This window comes from Bos mutus, chromosome 8, assembly GCF_027580195.1.
Source record: "Bos mutus isolate GX-2022 chromosome 8, NWIPB_WYAK_1.1, whole genome shotgun sequence".
Taxonomy (NCBI): domain Eukaryota; kingdom Metazoa; phylum Chordata; class Mammalia; order Artiodactyla; family Bovidae; genus Bos; species Bos mutus.
In genome coordinates, this window is record NC_091624.1 from 59,579,887 (window position 1) to 59,598,518 (window position 18,632).

An 18,632-nucleotide genomic window follows, 5' to 3' on the forward strand; every position below is an offset into this window, starting at 1 on the left:
AAAGATACCTTACTTGATCTGTATTGTTGATTCACTTTGAACTTAGGGCCAACAACACTATAACCTGTGCCTGAACAAAGCTTATCTAACACACACATACCTCCCTAAGGCCCATCGCAGCCATCCTGTACTCAGGAATACTAGATGATACTTAAGCATAATGTTTGGGGAACATTCTTAAAGAGATCACCAGCAAAAAAAAGCACAAAAGTAATAAAAATAAACATGCCATGACACAGACTGTAAAAGGCCATTTGTTTGCAGCGTGAGAGCTGAGACGAGAAGGCAGAGCCCCACTGGGCTCCACCTCAGCTGGGAACCCACACAGCAGGTGACTGAAATTTCTGGGCACTCTGTTAAAGTCCACAAGTGACCATGAAAGTGCCAAAGTATTGCTTAGGAGGTTGCAACTATGGTTTAGCAAGTAGGTGAGTTTGTGAACACTCCATCTGCAAATCATGAGGATCGGCTGTATATAACTATAAATTCAAAATAATTGATTGTATTGAATATAAATAGGTTTCCTCCCCAAAGGCAATTTGACTATCATTTGGGTTCGTCTCTCACGTTTTGACTGTCCTGTCATTTTTTCCATCTGTCCACTCATTTTCCTCATTGCATTCGTTTTTTTATCCTGTAAGGTACGATGAAGAAAGATCTTATAAGAGAAGTGTGAGGTAAACGTCTCCTGTTCTTCAGTTCACGCTGGATCCTTTGTGTGTGTGTACACCAGTGTCTTACTTGTGGGTGACCTCAACAGGCTACCAGAGGAAGAGGTCCTGGTATCAGTCCCTTGTAGTATATCATTTCCAGTCTTTGTCGTGTGTCTAAAGCTGTTGAGGTCAACCTAATTTGCAACTGAAACCTACTAAACCAGATACATCCCAGACTTGGCCCAGGCTGCAAGCTAATTTTAACTAGCCCTGACAACTGCTGTGGCTGTTTTCAGCTTTATTTCAGCCAGCATGCTTCCAGTCTCCTTGCAAGTTTTGTATCTCCCTTTATGAAGGACTTTGCAAAGGAAACGTACATAAACACAGACTTGGGAGTTCCTAAAACACCATATGTAATTGAAGGCATGTGTCTTAGGCTCCAAAGGTTGGTTTTTAAAAGCACATACGCTCCACTTTCATTTGGCTCTGCTTTGACTTCTTTTTTGTGACTCTCTCACGCTCTGCTTGCTTCTTGTTTCTTTTCTACACTGATAATTTTTGCTCATGCAGACTGGATGAAGATCTGAGGGAAGCATCTGAAGCAGCTAAGTAAGACTTGGTTTCCATTCAGCAGCTGGCAGTGATGTTGGCTTGCATTTCAGGAATGAATTGGGAGAACCTGCATGCCTGGTGTTTTATTCTTGCATCCTGATAATAGTGCTGCCCTTGAAAAGTTTCCTTTGTTCCATGATAGATGTAATTTCTCTTATTTGTACTACAATCTGTTTGTCCCCCTAATGATCGTGGTTATCTTGTTAAACATTTTTTTAAAATATATATGCAATTTTAGGCACCACAGCAAAAGAAACACATCACAGGCAGTGCCATGAATAGTGTAACAGCTAGATGATCACTTGCATCATCTGACTGAGGCAATAAAACCTCACTAACTCATACTAATGCAGAAAAATGGTAGCAACGTGAAATACTTCTATAGAACCAAATTCCTGAATTTCCAATATTTTTTAAAAAACTACTATTCAGTGACTGGGAAATATAGCTTAACTAACAGCTTCTGACTTATTTGCATGAGTACAAAAAATATTGCTCACTATTATTATAGTTTTCAAAATAGCAAAATCATAACTTTAATGCAAATATAAAATGAATACATGCCAATAATTTTATTCAACTAATTACTTAACCAAGGAACCAGTAAGCTGTTAAAAACCAGTTCAAAGAGTATTTGAAAAGCTAGATATCTATAAGCAATTTATAAAGGAATATTAGGATAAAAATGTTGGTTTAGATACAAAATTGATTAATGTTCAACAGGGCAATAAACTGTACCTCAGGGTGATCTTTTCCGCTGGACAGAAACTATTGCATCTCTGCTCAGTAAAAATCTGCAAGTTAATATCTGCGTCTACAGAGCTGTAAGATCAATAGGAAGTCAACTCAACAGTTCTTCTAAAGAACATCCAGTAATTTGATTTCCAGTTCACAAATAATTTTTCTGACACTGTTAAATATAAACAAGAATATTTGCTGCATCAAGCTTCTCCATTGCAAAAGTTGCTTACACTGTTAATTTTTATAACTTGTTCCTATTTTAATAGATATTGCAAAAGCAGAAAGCCTGGACAATGTCTAAACAACTACAAATTCTGAATAAGTAAGATCTAAGTTAGTGAAGCTTTTCCTATATAGATATAAATGCCAGTTCGTCATGAAAACAATCCATTAAAATATTTTTCCCTACATGTTTGTAGCAGGTAATCTGTAGAATTATTTACCTAAAGCATGGATCTTTTGGGTTAAAAATTCAAGGAAAGGTTTTTGCGTAGAAAGCTTAGCATTAGTGTAGATTACCGTTAAATGTGCCTATATAGTGGTACAGTGTACCCTGTTAGCATTTATCTGTGCTCAAATTGCACTGTCATGAGATTCCCGCAAAGAGATAGCGAGCAATTAGTTTCCCTTTCAAATTCTTTTTTTTTTTTTTTTTTTTTAGGATAACAGATTTATTAAATTAAGAAGCTGTTTTCAAGACAAAAATATAGGGAGGGAACATCAGTAATTTTCCAGCCAAACCCACTATGGAGTCATAGTCATGTGCTCTCATTATTACCCTAAAATCTTGCCTCCTTCAATAGATACCTTCCCTCTATATTTCTACTCTTCCTGCTTAGCTACCATAAGAGAACGTTTATCACTTTTGGCTTAGTTGTGTAGCTTTCTTTTTTCTCTCAAATTCTTCATGGTTTACTTATCTACCTCCACAGACCCTCTCCCCAAAGATCTAAATGGTCTTGGCTGGTCCTGAGATGTCTTGATCGCCTTCCTAAAGGAAGCAGCAAGCTCATGCCTAGTACATAGTAGATGCTCAATAAATTTCTGCTTCATCAATTGGTGAATGTGCATAAGACTAAGATCACTGCTGAGGCGCAGTGCTTCTCAAACTTAACAGCACATCAGAATCACCTACAGTGTCCTGGGCCTCACCCCCAAAGTTTCTGATCAGCAGGCCTGAAAATCTGTATTGCTAACAAGTTCCCAGTAATGCCAATACTGCCAGTCTCAGGACCTTGCTTGGAGAGTCTGGCTGAATAAAACTAATCAGATTTGTCCTCAGAAGTCGATGCTCTTGCTTTGAATTCAATGGGTAAGCCATCTGTCCGAATTCCCCATTAATTTTACTTCTTCTGATGGTGACATTATAGCTATGAGGAACCGAAAATGTGGAAGGAGAAAGAATTTTACTGTTGACCCCACAGATGATCGAAATCCCACAGAATCCTACCATTTCCGCACGCTAACTATATCTTCTTAACTACCTTTGAGCCTCTGAAGTGGTCCCCCAATCCTTGGACCAATTATGTTCAGAAAACATAATCACTGCAGATCTATGGTTACAGGTTCCTCTTATGAACAGATGCCCCCTGACTTTCCACGTGACCTTAACTAGAAAGCTTCAGGCTGTTTCTAACAAAAGCAAACATATACCCTGTCAGGGAACAAAGCCTATCTGTTCAGTGTTTGGCTTTAGTCCTATTAGTGTTTTTAAACATTCACCCTTTCCCCGTTAGGGATACCACCTTCACCTCTAACTGACTTTCAGAAGGAGATTCCCTCAGCCAGTCTTATTTTTCCCTTAAACCTTAAATTCTGAACAGGAAAGAAAATATTTTAAAAAGGATAAATTGTACATAGAGAGTCATTCTTATTTTGCAGAAGGGGAGGAATCTATCTGTTGCCTTTGGAGTGACAGTAGTACATGAACTGTAAAATGCTCTTTGCTTTGGAAGGATTGCTGCTGCCGCTAAGTCGCTTCAGTCGTGTCCGACTCTGTGCGACCCCAGAGACGGCAGCCCACCAGGCTGCCCCGTCCCTGGGATTCTCCAGGCAAGAACACTGGAGTGGGTTGCCACTGCCTTCTCCAATGCATGAAAGTGAAAAGTGAAAGTGAAGGCACTCAGTTCTGTCCAACTCTTAGCGACCCCATGGACTGCAGCCTACCAGGCTCCTCTGTCTATGGGATTTTCCAGGCAAGAGTACTGGAGTGGGTTAGGGTTAGGGTTAGGGTTATGCAAAGTTAAAAAGCAGAAACGCTAGGTTTAGAAGACTGCCTGCCTTTTCTTGATTCCATTTCAGCTTTACTAGGTTTTTCTAGCACACTGTCAATGCTTGCCTGACTGTTCCCGTTCACTAGAGTTGCCAACTATCTTCTATAAAAATACCACCACCAGAGAGAAGGGTAGGGAGTGAGGGGGAAAAGCCTTCTGACTTTCTCAAGGAACTAGCCTTTTGCCATTTGCAAAATACCTAACGTTAATAACCACACCTCTTATGTGTAGACAGAAACCTTTGCTTGTGAAATTATCACATTACAGAAGGAGCTCTCACGTATAAAAAGGAGCGCTATGCTGTGCTGTGCTTAGTCGTTCAGTCCTGTCCAACTCTTTGTGACCCCATGGACTGTAGCCCGCTAGGCTCCTCTGTCCACGGGGATTCTCCAGGCAAGAATACTGGAGTGGGTTGCCATGCCTTCCTCCAGGGGATCCTCCCAAATCAGGGATCAAACCCAGGTCTCCCGGAATACAGGCGAATTCTTTACCGTCTGAGCCACCAGGGAAGTGCAGAATCTCTTAATATAGTGTTTCTTTGCTGAAAATAAAATATTTACCAGAGGGGGGAAAAGTAAAAAGTTGAAGTGTTAAGTATAATTGGAAATTAAAGCAACTTTGAAATTTGCTAACAGAGGAATCTCACAGAATATCAAAAGCAGCTTAATATTACACAAACAAGCATAAACATGTTCATACACAGTAATAAAACTCTCCTTATTTTATGGTTACATGTTTCTTTCTGGACATGATCAGTTTCGGTTAATGTCAGGACTGGCTTGTTTGACCAGAACACAGCTGAGCTGTGTCACATTTTTTGTGACAATACCAAGGAAAGCTGACACTGGCATTTTCCCTTTTAGTGTCTTGGAAAATCTTCATTGTTGTGAAAACTGCAAGTTAACTGGGTTCATATATGAATAAAATTAGAGGGATTGTCCTTTGTGCATAAAATATTATATTATGTGGGTTACAAATAAAAATTTGTAATACTCTGTTCACCAAACACTATAGATTTAAAAGTCAGGAAGAAAATAACAAGGATAGAAGAGACATGGAGGTCTTGGGAGTTTTCAATCTTCCTTTTATGTTTCTGAATCAGGAGCAATTACTGTTTGCAAAACTGACGGTAAAAGAATCAGAGCTTAGTCTCATCGTCTGTTCAGGCGTAGATTAGACGTGTTCAGTAGTAGCAATGGGACCACACTAATCAGTTTCAGTTCAGTTCCATCACTCAGTCGTGTCTGACTCTTTGCAACCCCATGGACTTCAGCACGCCAGGCTTCCCTATCCATCACCAACTCCTGGACCTTGCTCAAACTCAAGTCCATCGAGTTGGTGATGCCATCCAACCATCTTATCCTCTGTTGTCTAACCGGTTTAAAAAGTTCAAATCTGTCCTGTTTATAAAGTGGTAACAGTAGAGAGAATGTTTACTGCTTCCTTTTTTTTCCCCTTGCACTCAGAACTAGCTGCCTATACAATGATCCAGAAATGTCTTCTATGGAGAAGGAGTAAGAATTCACCATCAATAACAATTATGTGGTTACTCATTGTATTGTATGGCTGGGCTCTGAAAGACAAAAATACATTGAGGATTGGGTAAACACCGTTTAGATGTTCAGCTTTCACGTTCTCTATGCCTGAAATTATAAACTTAAAAAGAAATGTGTCAGCTTAACACCATCTCATTCATGATCACCATTAGATGTCTTAAGGAAAACCCAAGTCTTTACTTGGTGTTCTATTTTCCCAGCCCCAAAATGAGGAGAAAATGAATATTAGAGCCAGATGTAAAAGCATTTGGGCAAGAAGAATCCAACTGTTTTCTGAATTACATCATCCATATTTTAATTAGTGAAAGTAGGGACTTCCATTTGAAATTATTATTTTGGTGGGTGGGAGAGAAAACATCCTTATTTAGAAAATTCAAGAGGCAGCTCAGCCTGGATGGAACTTTAGAAATGATCTTGTCCATCTAGCCTCATCCTGTGAGAAATAAAAATTGAGCATGTGTTTACCATGTGCCAAGTTTTAAGTAAAAAGCTGCACCCACCCTATCTCATTTTTATCCTCAAAACAAGCCAAGGAAGTACACTGTACAGATAAGGAAAGAGCAGCATAGAGAGATAAGCTGTTCAACTTGAAGAATGGCCCGGAGCTGGGACTGGAGCCTTTGCAGTGCAGTTCCAGACCCAGTGGTTGTGGTTTTAAAGTCAGAGACAGGTGGCCTTGATGCTGGAATGGGTGTTCAACCTCTGATCTAACCATGGAGGACAAAATTTAAGCCTAAAACAAAAGGGTTCACTGCTGTCCCGTCAGTTTCAGGGAATAAGCTGTGATCACTATCATGTTCTCAGAGAGAACTTGGCCCTCCAATCACGGGCTCTTAATTGGGTGTGGGTTGTGGAGAATTTAACATTGTCCTCCTCCACAGGAATCCAGAAGGAGGGGCAAAGATCCGCATTTAAATATATCCGCTATTGTCACCTTTTGTTCTCTAGTGACCTCCTTTTCCCTGGAGGAGGTCTGAAGGGAAACTGGAAAATCCCGGTGCACTGGCTCGGGAGTTGCCACGGTGACCTTATAAGGAAGTTTATGCACAAAAACTCAAGGGAAGGTCTTTACTGACAAAGAACAAAAGCCTTAAAGAAGACCTTTGAAATCGCACAGCTACTTTTCTGAAGGTTTTACTGGTCCCACCTTTTTGAGATGAAGACAGCAATTGCTTCGAGCAAACTGCCACGCGAAAATTCTACAAAACAAAAATACCATAGTCCATCTAAAAAAAAATTTTTTGGCAAATCATCCCTCTCTCAGCAAAGCAGCGCCCCCTAGAGCAGAGTCCTGCACCTACAGCTAACGAGCTGCGTGGGCAGAAGGTCCCTCACTAACCTACAGCTGCTACATCTTCGGGCTTACCCACTCCTCTGCTTGCCTTGTCTGTTTTGCTCCCCATCTGTATATGAGGCTGTCTGGGTTGGGAACAGGGCAAAACACCGCTTCTGGTTGGGCTTCATTCCAGGGCTGGGCATGGGGATGGGGGTGGGGGGGATGCAAATTGTTAATGTTACTTGCCATTTCTTAGAAAATATTAGTCTCCCTGCTTCCCCTTTCATCAGCCCTCTCTTTCCTAAGCTCTTTCTTACCAGGCACATGATCACAGTGTGGAGGATGAGATCTGGGATGAGGGGCCAGAGTGGCCAAGATTTTTTTTTTGCTGACTTCCTGCTCTGGATTTCTGGCTTTATTTAGCATCAGACTAAGAGGCTTCATTTACCTTCTAGTTTCTGAGTGGAAGCATTTTACACCTTCTATAGTTAGTATTAAATGGATAAGCTGAAAAATGGGCAAAGACTCTTCCAAGGAGCTCAATTAGGCCAAGAATAAGACGTACAGTGTGCTGATGCTGTCATGGCCTCTCATTTCCTCAGAGAGAGAAGGGAAGGTTAAGTCCATCTCCCACTTTTCCTATAGAAAACAGGCTTATCATTAAACAATGTTGTCTGATACTTTGTAAAAAACAAAGAACAAAAAAACCTCATTTAACACATATTAGGAGCCAAAAATAGCCTATAGAAAATTATCAAAAAGTTACTATGTCTCACTGAAAAATTAGGTTATAGAAAGTGAAGCCCATCTGCCCAGTGAGGAATGCTCCTTTCATGTTTGAATTCTGATTAAAAGTTAAGTTTTTTTTCCAAAGCATACTATTTTGAAAAGTAATCCAGATGTTTGTCTCCTTCACACTCAGGTTAGGATTTTATTTTTTTCATTCATCTCCTAAAACCTGCAACATGACTTTTTATATTTTTACATAAAAAGTGTACATGGTCCAGAAGTGGGTCTGTGCGGGGAGGCTTAAATTAATAGTGTTGTCCATAGCTTCATTAGCTCCACAAGACCACTGCTGCCTTGTAATCTTCAGGTGGTTTCCTGGATTTACTTAAAAAGCATCCACTTTTGACTATCTTCTCGCTCTTTCCATAAACTCGATGATTAAATTTCAGTTTCTCAGCATTTGTGTACCAAAACCTGAAGGGATAAATTAAACCCTAAAAGGTTTACAAAAAAGTCAGTATGAAAAATGAAGTGCTTCAAAATGGTCTGTTGTTTTCAGATTTTTATCAGGTGCCTTGATGGTGAAACAAAGTGACCATGTATACTTTAAACTTTTAAAGATGCTTTCAAGTATTTTGACCCAGATTCTACTTTTCAGACAGTGTGCTCCAAATTTTGATTTAATAAATATTCTCTTGGTCTATGAAAGACACTGAGCCACCACCATGTAAATACCAATAAAATTCCAATCATCAGTCAAACTTAATATATTCTTTTGGGAATAACTGCAGCTGGGAAACACATTTTTGAAGCAAAAACAAAAGGACCTGTTTTTTGGAAAAGCATATTAGAAAAAGATTGATGGGTCAGAGTGGATAAAAAGAAGACAGACACCTTTATGGTAAAAACCCTGTTGATAAGGAAACAAGTCAGATCCTTGAGGGCATAAAAAAGAGATTAATATCCATGACAACCTGGCCTCTCCTAATAGTCAGTATGGCTGGGTTTGAAAACTCCCAAAGGACAGAAGATTATTGCAAGTAGAGTAATTAAGCAGTGAGATATGGTTTTCTCATTTCAGAGACACTGAACTGTTACTATTACTTACTCTACTGCTGCTGCTACTGCTAAGTTGCTTCAGTCGTGTCCAACTCTGTGCGACCCCATAGACGGCAGCCCACCAGGCTCCCCCGTCCCTGGGATTCTCCAGGCAAGAACACTGGAGTGGGTTGCCATTTCCTTCTCCAATGCATGAAAGTGAAAAGTGAAAGTGAAGTCGTTCAGTCATGTCCGACTCTTAGCGACCCCATGGACTACAGCCTACCAGGCTCCTCTGTCCATGGGATTTTCCAGGCAAGAGTACTGGAGTGGGGTGCCATTGCCTTCTCCACTTACTACTGAACTAATATTACTGCTACTAATAATAGACATGTACTGTATGTTCATTATGTATAATTGAAAACACTTTAGACTAATCCTTAGCAAGCTATTCTATTTTGCAGATATAGAAATGGAGACTTAGAAAAGACAGGTAGCCTGGCCAAGGCCCCAGGGCTAAGAAATGGTAGAATTGCTGAGGGTACCTCAAAGGAGTATGCCTTACTGCTGTACCCTGGATGGGTTAGCTTTATTTGCAGAACTATGAGAATGAACAGGGCTCATTTGCTGCAGATTCCACAAGTAAAGCACAGTAACCTTTGCAACATATAAATGTAAGGCCTCCCTCCCTCCAGAGAGAGGAAGGGCAGATCTAAGCGAAATCCGCACATACTTCCCAAATTGCCCGATTCAAACAGAACATTTTTCTTTCATTTCCTCCTCTGCGTGTTCACTGGCTGTAGTCAGTTTCTCTGGTAGGTGTCAGAAAACTGTGATATGTTCACAAGAGGTAGAAGAAAGACTCAAGTGGCCCAAAGACATTTTCGGCTTATTCCCTAGATATTTGGAAACTCAACAGACATTCTCTTTCCTTTTTTTCATATATTTTTTTTTAATTGAAGTATAGTTGATTTACAATGTTGTGTCAGTGTAAGGTGTATAGTAGTGATTCAGTGTGTGTGTGTGTGTGTGTATACATATTCAGATTATTTTCACTTGACCTAGAGATTATCATACTAAATCAGATGAATATCATATGATACCACTTATATATGGAGTCTAAAAAAAATGATACAAATGAACTTATATACAAAATAGAAATAGACTCTCAGAGAAAACATTTATTACATTTTGGTCACCAAACTCAGGAGACATTCTTTAAAAACAAGTTTTTCTTAGGTTATAAGAATCCATCTCATTAAGGTAGCTGTGCCCTTTTCAGGCAAATCCTTTGGCTTTAGAAAGTGTTGGAGGGTGAGAGTGAAAACAGTGGAGTCACAGCCAACAAGTCCCCAACATGTACCCTGGAGGTGAAAGCCGGTCCCTCACACCCAGGGACATGTCACACACACTCTTCAGAAGCACGCAGAACCCAGCATGTGCGGTCATGGAAATCACAGATGATTCGGGAGCAAGGTGGCCTCTGCCTGTGGGGAGGGATGGGTGGCCCAGGGTAATGCTTGCACTTGGCTTATTAGGTTTTTTTTTTTTCCCTAAAATATGATAAAATACAGCTAACACAAAATATACTATCTTAACCATTTTCAAGTATACAATTCAGTAATATTAAGTACATTCATGTTGGGCAATCAATCTCCATAACTTTTCGGTCTTGCAAAACTAAAACTCTGTTCCCATTACATCACAACTCCCACCCCACTACACACCACCCCTTCTACTGTCTGTCTCTATAAATTTGCTCTAGTGGAATTGCACGATATTTGTCTTTTTACAACTGGCTTCTTTCACTTGCCATAATGTCCTCAAGGTTCATCTATGTTCTAGTTTCCTTCCTTTTAAAGGCTGAATAATATTCATTATCCTGGAGGAGGAAATGGCAACCTATCATTATAGGTATACACCAAATTTTGCTATCCATTCATCCATCAGTGGACACTTAGGTGGCTTCCTCTTTCTAGCTTTTGTGAACATTGCTGTTATGAACGTGGGTGTAAAAATATCTGTTCGAGTCCCCATTTTCCGTTATTTTAAATATATATCTAGAGAAGTGGAATTCTGGGTTATATGGGAGTTCTATTTTTAATTTTTTGAGGAACTTCTATATTATTTCCCTTAATAGCTGCACTAATTTACATTCCTAACAACAGTACACAAGGGTTTCCTTTTCTCAGCATCTTCGTTAGCACTTTTTTCCTATTTTTTTAGATCATAGCCATGTTCATGGCTGTGAGGTAGTACCTCAATGTGATTTTGAGTTGTGCTTTTTAAAAACAGCTTTATTGAGATAAAATTTACTCATTTAAACTACACAGTTCAGTGGCTCAACAGTGTCACTGAGTTGTGCAAGCAACACCACAATCAATTTTAGAACATTTTCCTCACTTGTAAATTACTCTGTCACTCCCATTTCCCTTCACCCCAAGTCCCTGACAACCAGCAGCCTACTTCCTGACTATATCTGCCTGTTCTGGGCCTTTCCTATGAATGCAGTCACATGAGCTTTAGGGCTGGCTTCTTTCGTTTAGCCTCATGTTTCCAGGGTCATACACGTAGTAGCAAGGTTATAACTTTTCACGTTAGAAATGTACTTTTGATGAATTTAACATACAATTTTTAAAACTCCAAGACACTTTATCTGGGAGGAAGCATCAAAGGTGCTACGCATGAAAAAATGTCAACAGTGGTTTTATTTGGATGATGGCCCAACAAGTAACTTTAAAATTTTATTTTTCTTCATCGTTTTCTGTAATTTTCAGAAATAGAAAAATAAACATGTGCTTCTTTTATAATGAGGAAAAAATGTATTATATGTCTTTCAATGTATCCAGTCTTTTGTCTTTGATTTTATCATTTATTTACTTGACTGTGCCAGGTCCTAGCTGCAGCGTGGAATCTAGTTCCCTGACCAGAGATTGAACCCTGGCCGCCTGCATTGGAAGTGCAGAGTCTTAACCACTGGACCACCAGGAAAGTCCTGGAAAAAAAATTTTTTTTTTTTTTTAAGAAAATACTGGAGGGTTTTTTGCCATTGTTTTATTGTTTACCACTGTCATAATTTAGCACTTGTCATATATTCCTTATATCAGGCAGATCATTTATTTGCCTCTCAAGAAACAGTCATTTACAAAAAAGGAAAGGTGGATTTCCAAAATGCAATAATATTCCTTAACCCATTTAAAAATGAGCTGGCACAAGTCTTTTGCCCTCTAGATCATTTTGAAAGGTGTAAAATGCTTCTAGAAACAGTTTGGCAAAAATAAACAGACTCCATCTTTTAGAGAAAGCCTTGGCAACTCGGGGAAAACTGTGTTTTTACCAGATTGGTCTAGTATAAGAAATGTGCATGAATTATTTTCAACAAGTCCTCAGGAAAAAAAGCAACAAGCACAGGCTCCCTGAATTGTTACTGTTTCTTATTCAGTTTTTCATGTTGCTCATTTTTTTTTCTTCCTTTCTTTTCAAAGTATTAATCTGAAGCTGAAAGAAAAGCCCTAGTTGGCCACATCTGGATGAAGGGGCTGCTTTTCTGCTTCGTGGTTCTGTTGAAACATACCTACCTGGAAGAGAGAGCACTGATGGTACTCTGTTTCCACTTTGCACTACCTGCTGCCATTCTAAATTTCTAAGGGGAAAAACAGTAAGAGAATCTGTTTACTCTTAACATGTTTTATGGAATTGTGTGTATTTTCCTATTTTGCCAATTATGTGCCTCAAAGATTTTAGTTGAACCTTAGCAAGAAAGTAGGACCTTCCATTTCAATATTTCATTAACCCTTGGTACAGTGGTATTTCGTCTCTTTGTTGACTGCTGTTGACCACTGAGGTAACTGCAGTCCGCTATTCACTGTGAGTGGATTTCTCCTTGGTGATCACTTCAAGTTTAAAATACACAGGACTCAACAGTCCCTAGGAAAGTTGGCCCCACATAAACTCCACCTTTCAAACCCTAAGCTTGCTTAAGATAGCCATACATAGACACAGCTGTGACACCACGTCAGTTAGGCATCCACTTGGTTCTTGTCCACATTTATTCTAACATCTCCAAAGGAAGCCAGGTTTCCTAATGCACACCAATTTCGTTTTAGTTATCAAAATGGGCATTGTGTTTTCTGTGAATTTGGTTTTTTAAAAAAGTCATTTCTTCAGTGAATGTTGAGGACCTCCAAACTGAGAAACTTAAGGATCCATGTTCACATTTCTGGTAGCTGTCTTTGATTCAAGCCATGAACTTAGTTCAAGATGTCACACTTTAAGTGCTAAGGATACTGTGGAAGGCAGCCTCTCAGAAATTCATTCTTTGGTAACACTGAGTTATCTGAATCTCTCTCATATGCATTATAAAACATAATCTGCTTTAACACACTCACAGGCTTAAAATTAAATATGAGTATGTACTATCCTTTGCAAAATAGTTCTTTATAGTCTTCATATGTTTTTTAAAATACCAGCATGGTTTAGAACTCATGGGCCTCTAGAGGAGGGAGGGGTTGGTAAATCTAGCACCCCGACCTGTTTCCACATGGCCTTCAAGAACGGTTTTCATGCTTTGGGTTGAAAAAAATTTTTTAATATGTCATGACATAAGAAAACTATCAAATTTCAGTCCCCATAAATAACATCTGATTGAAACATGGCCACACAAATTTGTTGACAGACTCTCTGCAGCTACTTTCATCTTACAGCAGCAGAATGCAGTAACTGCCACAGACCACGTGGCCCACGGGGCCTAAAACATTGACTCTCTATAGACAGCATTTGCTGAGCCCTGTGCCAGCCCATGCAACCTTCCTCGGCCTCCCATTTGTACTCAGATGCTGGTTTCTCTAACAGTATGCACAAATTAGGCCGCAAACTAATTTCCTCTTAAAAAAGTAAACTTTTGGCATCCACAAATCAGTAAGACTCACACCTGCTGACAAAGGCAAGGAGTCCTAGCCATGAACACATGGCTCAGGTTGTGTTTACACAACCCAAAGTGAAGCCTGCTTAGAAGGCTTCTGGCTGTTCAGAGGTGTTGCTGAGGTCCTGTCCTTATCCTGGAAACTATCCACAGACTCCACTATCACATATTATTAACACGCTCTTCAAAATTAAACTGTAGTGGATACCAGGGTACCACCATAGTCTGAGGGTGATAACTGTCTCTGGGAGAGCTTTCAGGGACATGTCAAGCCCTGGGTATCATAAGCTTTGAAGTAGACATCTTTGCACAGGTTTCTGAATTGCACTGCCTTCATCTGCTTCATGTCTGTCCTGCACCCACCTGCCAGACATGCCTTCATACACACAGGTCAGCTCTCTCTCCTCCATAAGCCATAGTTACTATGTCCCCTTCTCAATCCCTTTCCACTTGGTATCCTACTAGATCATTCTTCTGGGTCTCCACCCTCATAACATCTGGCTTGTCTGATAGAAAAACCCTGGAGCACGTCTTCTTCCACAGCCCACCTCCACCTTTGGCAGCCCAAATTGTGCCTTTCCCAGAACTTAGCATGGACATAAGCGCAATGACCTGGTTTCCCAATTTGTTCACCCAGTTTGCTCACTGTTGCCCTGGCATCATTATTAATAATGCTCTCTCACTCAGTAAAGTCCCATTTTGGAAGATGAATTATGTGGTCCCCTTAGCCACAGGAAGTAATGAAGAATTCAGTGTTCAGCTTAGAGGTATGAACTGGAGGACATACAGCTGTCCATAAAAGGTTCTTGTGACAGTCAACCAGACACAACAGCCTTAGCATTTACATTGTCTTTGAACTTGTCCAGCCTGTTCATGGAAGGCTACTCAGGTGGTATTCTGTTTGGAGTTTTATCTTCCTATGTGGAAATTATGAGCATCTTTCCTGATCAATGATTTTGTTTGGACTGTTCAATGGGCTGCATAACCATTCTGATAGTTAGGCATCTGCTATTTTATTATCTTAAAAAGAAAATTTAATTGCACGTGCTAGATAAAAGCTACCATGTAAATTCAAATCAAGTGAATAGAAGCCTAGAAGAATTCTGAAAAAAATAACCCTTCAGCAAATAAGTAGACAGATGTAAACATTCACACCATTAGCTATCTAGCTTTTGCGTTCTGAGCATTCTTGCTTTGGTTCTGACTTCTGGGAACTGTTTGCACTTTTCCTGTAGATTTGTTGTTAAGGGAACCAAGGGGTCATTGGGGCCAAAGTATTGTTTTCCCAAAGTGTCAACTGCTATTCACTTAGCTCCTTGATTAAGAGAAAGAACAAAAATCTGCACAGAAGATATTGTCAAGGAGTAAGAAAGTCTGTCTGAGGGCAGTAGCTAAGGGTGGAAGAAAACCCGGAAGCTCCTGTTGAAGCCATACAGTGTTTTACGGGGTTATCTTCTAAGACATAATACCGACATACGTGAGGAAGTCACTACACCAGGCCTTTGTGTTATTAAGGTCTCGTTTTAAGTATTCAGTTATGGTACTGATTTTGCAACTCTCATCTAATTAATCATAATGCCTCTGTAGTTTGCTCCCTTAGAAATATTTAGATGTGCACAAATGAATCTTTTATATGTTTAAAGGTTTTTTTCTACCATGTATTGGATTGCTCAGAATAAAGTATCTATTAGGTCTTTGTTTTAGTAAATAAATTCTATCTAAATAGTGTGAATTGATAATATAAAAATATGTAACAACACTATATATATTCATATATATATATATATAACCTCTCTGTATAATTCAGAAATAAAAAAAAATGGTTCCACAAGTGATGGCATTCTTTCTCTGAGTCAGTAAGAATCTATTTCCAGCTTCACTTTGCAGGAGGTCTTATCTGGATGTCAGTCTAGCTGGGCCCTCAGCTAGAGGCATTCTAGTCACCCAAACTTTATTCCCTTTTCATTTTTGTTTTCCATGCCTCAAACAGCTACACTTTCAAAATGTGTTGTTTGCTTCCTGAGAAAGCAATTTCTCACTTTGGAAGCATCTCTCAGTTTCATGGTTACTTGATTTTGTCAACTTTTCCTTTCTCTGTCCCTTATCTTTCCAGAGCAGAGGTTTATTTTTTAATTAAAATGGATTAAATACCATTTTAAATTTAGGTTCTTTAATTTTTACTTTCACAACCATCAAACAGCACTGGGAATTACCACTGAGATTTTTTTTTTTAACCTTATAAACAAATGTGTGCCTCTGCCTCTCAGAAAGTTTGTTGGAATAACCAAATGAGAAGTTGCTTTACAAAAACTGAGACACTTCATGTCTTCGTGATCTAAGATTTAGTGCTGGTGGATACTGTCCTCTACCTAACTAAGAGAAGAAGGACAAGAGAAGACTGAGAGGTACTGACAGGCAAATGAAGGGCACGATATTACAAGGTGGCGGTTACGTTCATTCTGCTCCCATCACCTAACTATGGTTGTGGGGATGGGAGGCAGGTTAGGCATCCAGCACTAGGGGAAAGGATGGGTGAAATGTGGAGGATACACACATGGTATTGACACAGCTACCAGAAGCAAATTATACACTGAGAGAGCAACACTTCAATCATGGGGCAGAGTGGAAAAATAAGAACTCAGTATTTATAGTCAAGTGTCATTTATGTAAACTCTAACCCCCCCACACACAATATTCTACAAAGCCCATGCACAGTTAATGACTTGGCATGCTCATTAGAGTGAGTACGGGGGTAAGGGTAGGAGTGGGGACCCAGAATGAAGCTAGAAGTCTAATTAAAAATCAAAATAAATAATAAGCTTTTTAATTGGCTGAAGTTAAAGTAACTAAAATGAAAATACCTTAAACTTTCAGCCATAGATCATAGAAAAGCCGTGTTAAGGTGCTTTGGGATATCAAGGGGCTGTTCCCTTCTACTGCTTCTCCTGTGGTTTTAACATTTCTCTGCATTGGCTGCATCAGTGCTCTGCAGCTGCCAGAAGCCTGTCCTGGGCTACCCAACCCTGAACAGTCATGGAGATTTTAATAAAACTGGTGCCTTCTTACATATCAATCCTCACACAGTTGTAGGCTTTATAAAGCAAGGAGATTGCTCTGTGAAGCTAATTTTCCTAGAGTTTCATTCACATCCATTCAAAACAATTCTCTTTAGTCAAGCAAAATTATTTATTTTCAATATATAGCCATTTTAGTGATACTCAGATGACAGACACCAATAATTGCCATCCACTAACTCTTGTCTTACCCTCAGTGAGACACCTACACCCTCGATGCTTAATCATGCCCTCCTTTTGAAACTCTTCTCCCATAGATTGGTGAATTGAATTGTCCTTTCTCTCCCCATATTTGTTATCTATTGGTACTTAACAAATTACAGTGAATTCTCATTATTTGAGGAAGTTACATCCTATTAAGGCAAAGAGAATATTGAATCAGTGCATACTGAACCACCGCTCCTACAGGAAAACAGGGTTAGGTTCCTGTGAGCCTCTGGTCACATTTCCATCAAGTGATCAATAACTAATCTTATTTTATATGTGCTTCTTTTTACAGACGCTTTCTTTAATGGTATCTTGTTGAGTCACATTAACATTGAACTCACAGCCACATTGAATTCACAGCCAAATCCTGAATATAACTCACGCCTGAATGAAGATCATCTGTTACATGAATTTTCTCTGTAAGGCACATTTCCTTGCACTTAGGAACATTAGACAGTACTTCAGCTCTATGCTTGGAGACTAAATAGTAAAATTAGCAAGAAAAATCACAAAATTCCAAAAACATTACACTAAATAGACTATGAAAAAGTTGTGTATTTACAGTGTGAGAACTGGAACCAGAAAGGTGAGTTTTGCTTTGTTCAACCTCATCTGGGAACATGTGCATCAGATAAGTCAACTTTCACCTTTCTGTATATGTCTGTAAATGATCATGAAAACAAGATGAACATGGATTTGGGGTTAAAATAAATTTTAGTGAATAGGGGAATTTGCAGTTATGGGAATTCTTAAATAATGAAAATCAACTGTGTATGCCAAGACTTAGCAGCCTGAACATCACACATTTATTATCTCATTTTCTATAAATTGGAAATCCTGATACATCTTAGCTAGGTCCTCTACTTTAAGGCATCTCACAGGCTGGCAACCACAGTGTTGGCTCAAGGTCTCTCACAAGACTGATGTCATCAAGATGCTGACAAAGTTTATGGCTCCCTCTTGCAAGAGGTTCAACTGGGAAAGAATCTGCCAAGTTCATTCACATGGCTGTTGGCAAGATTCAGTTTTTGGAAGGTTGTTGAACTGAGGGCCTCATTCCTTGTTGGCAGTTAGATGGAGGCTACCCTCAGTTCTCTGCCTCACGGACCTCTGCAACATGGCACCTTGTTTCCCTGACAACAAGAAGAGAGAATTTGCTAACAAGAGGGAGGGGGCCATTTTTATAACCTTATCACAGAAGTGACATCCTGCCAATTTTGCTGCATTCCATTGATTAGAAGCAAGTCACCAGATCCAGCCCCACCCAAGGGGAGAGGATTGCACACGATGTGAACCCTGGGGAGCTGGGACCATCGGGCGCCTTCTTTGATGTCATCCTATCACGCCCCCTTAGCCTTCTGCAAGCTCCTCTTTGTGCTCTTCTCACTGTAAATGATGGTGTTTCTCAATGTTTCTCTTCTTTACGGTTCTACCCTTTCCCCAATGACTTCAACTAGCACGTCTTTTCAAATTATTCAAGATCCAGTTTCAATCCCAACCTCCAAACCCCCACCATCATTTTCTCACTCAGTCTCTGGGCTCCCTCCATTCT

The 18,632-nt window shown here is 39.7% G+C and overlaps 1 protein-coding gene and 1 long non-coding RNA gene across 5 annotated transcripts in view; one reads left to right on the top strand and one right to left on the bottom strand.

Annotated features, from left to right (window-relative positions):
* Window positions 1–15,647, top strand: part of PRUNE2 (prune homolog 2 with BCH domain) — a 296,154-nt gene extending 280,507 nt beyond the window's left edge. Inside the window, exons 17-19 of one of the 3 annotated variants that reach the window (XM_070375739.1) lie at window positions 642–677; window positions 5,746–5,793; window positions 12,364–15,647. In XM_070375739.1, the coding sequence (XP_070231840.1) occupies window positions 642–677; window positions 5,746–5,793; window positions 12,364–12,394 (115 nt within the window). In that variant the 3' untranslated portion in view covers window positions 12,395–15,647. The remainder of the gene's footprint in view (window positions 1–641; window positions 678–5,745; window positions 5,794–12,363) is intronic. The other 2 variants (XM_070375740.1, XM_070375741.1) reach the window with 2 other exon arrangements.
* Window positions 1–18,632, bottom strand: part of LOC138988899 (uncharacterized) — a 40,929-nt gene that overhangs the window by 6,519 nt on the left and 15,778 nt on the right. The window contains exon 1 of one of the 2 annotated variants that reach the window (XR_011465144.1): window positions 2,004–3,852. The exons of the other annotated variant lie outside the window; for it this stretch is intronic. This is a non-coding gene — a long non-coding RNA (uncharacterized lncRNA). Of the gene's footprint in view, window positions 1–2,003; window positions 3,853–18,632 lie in introns of those variants that run through there. 2 annotated transcript variants of the gene reach the window in all.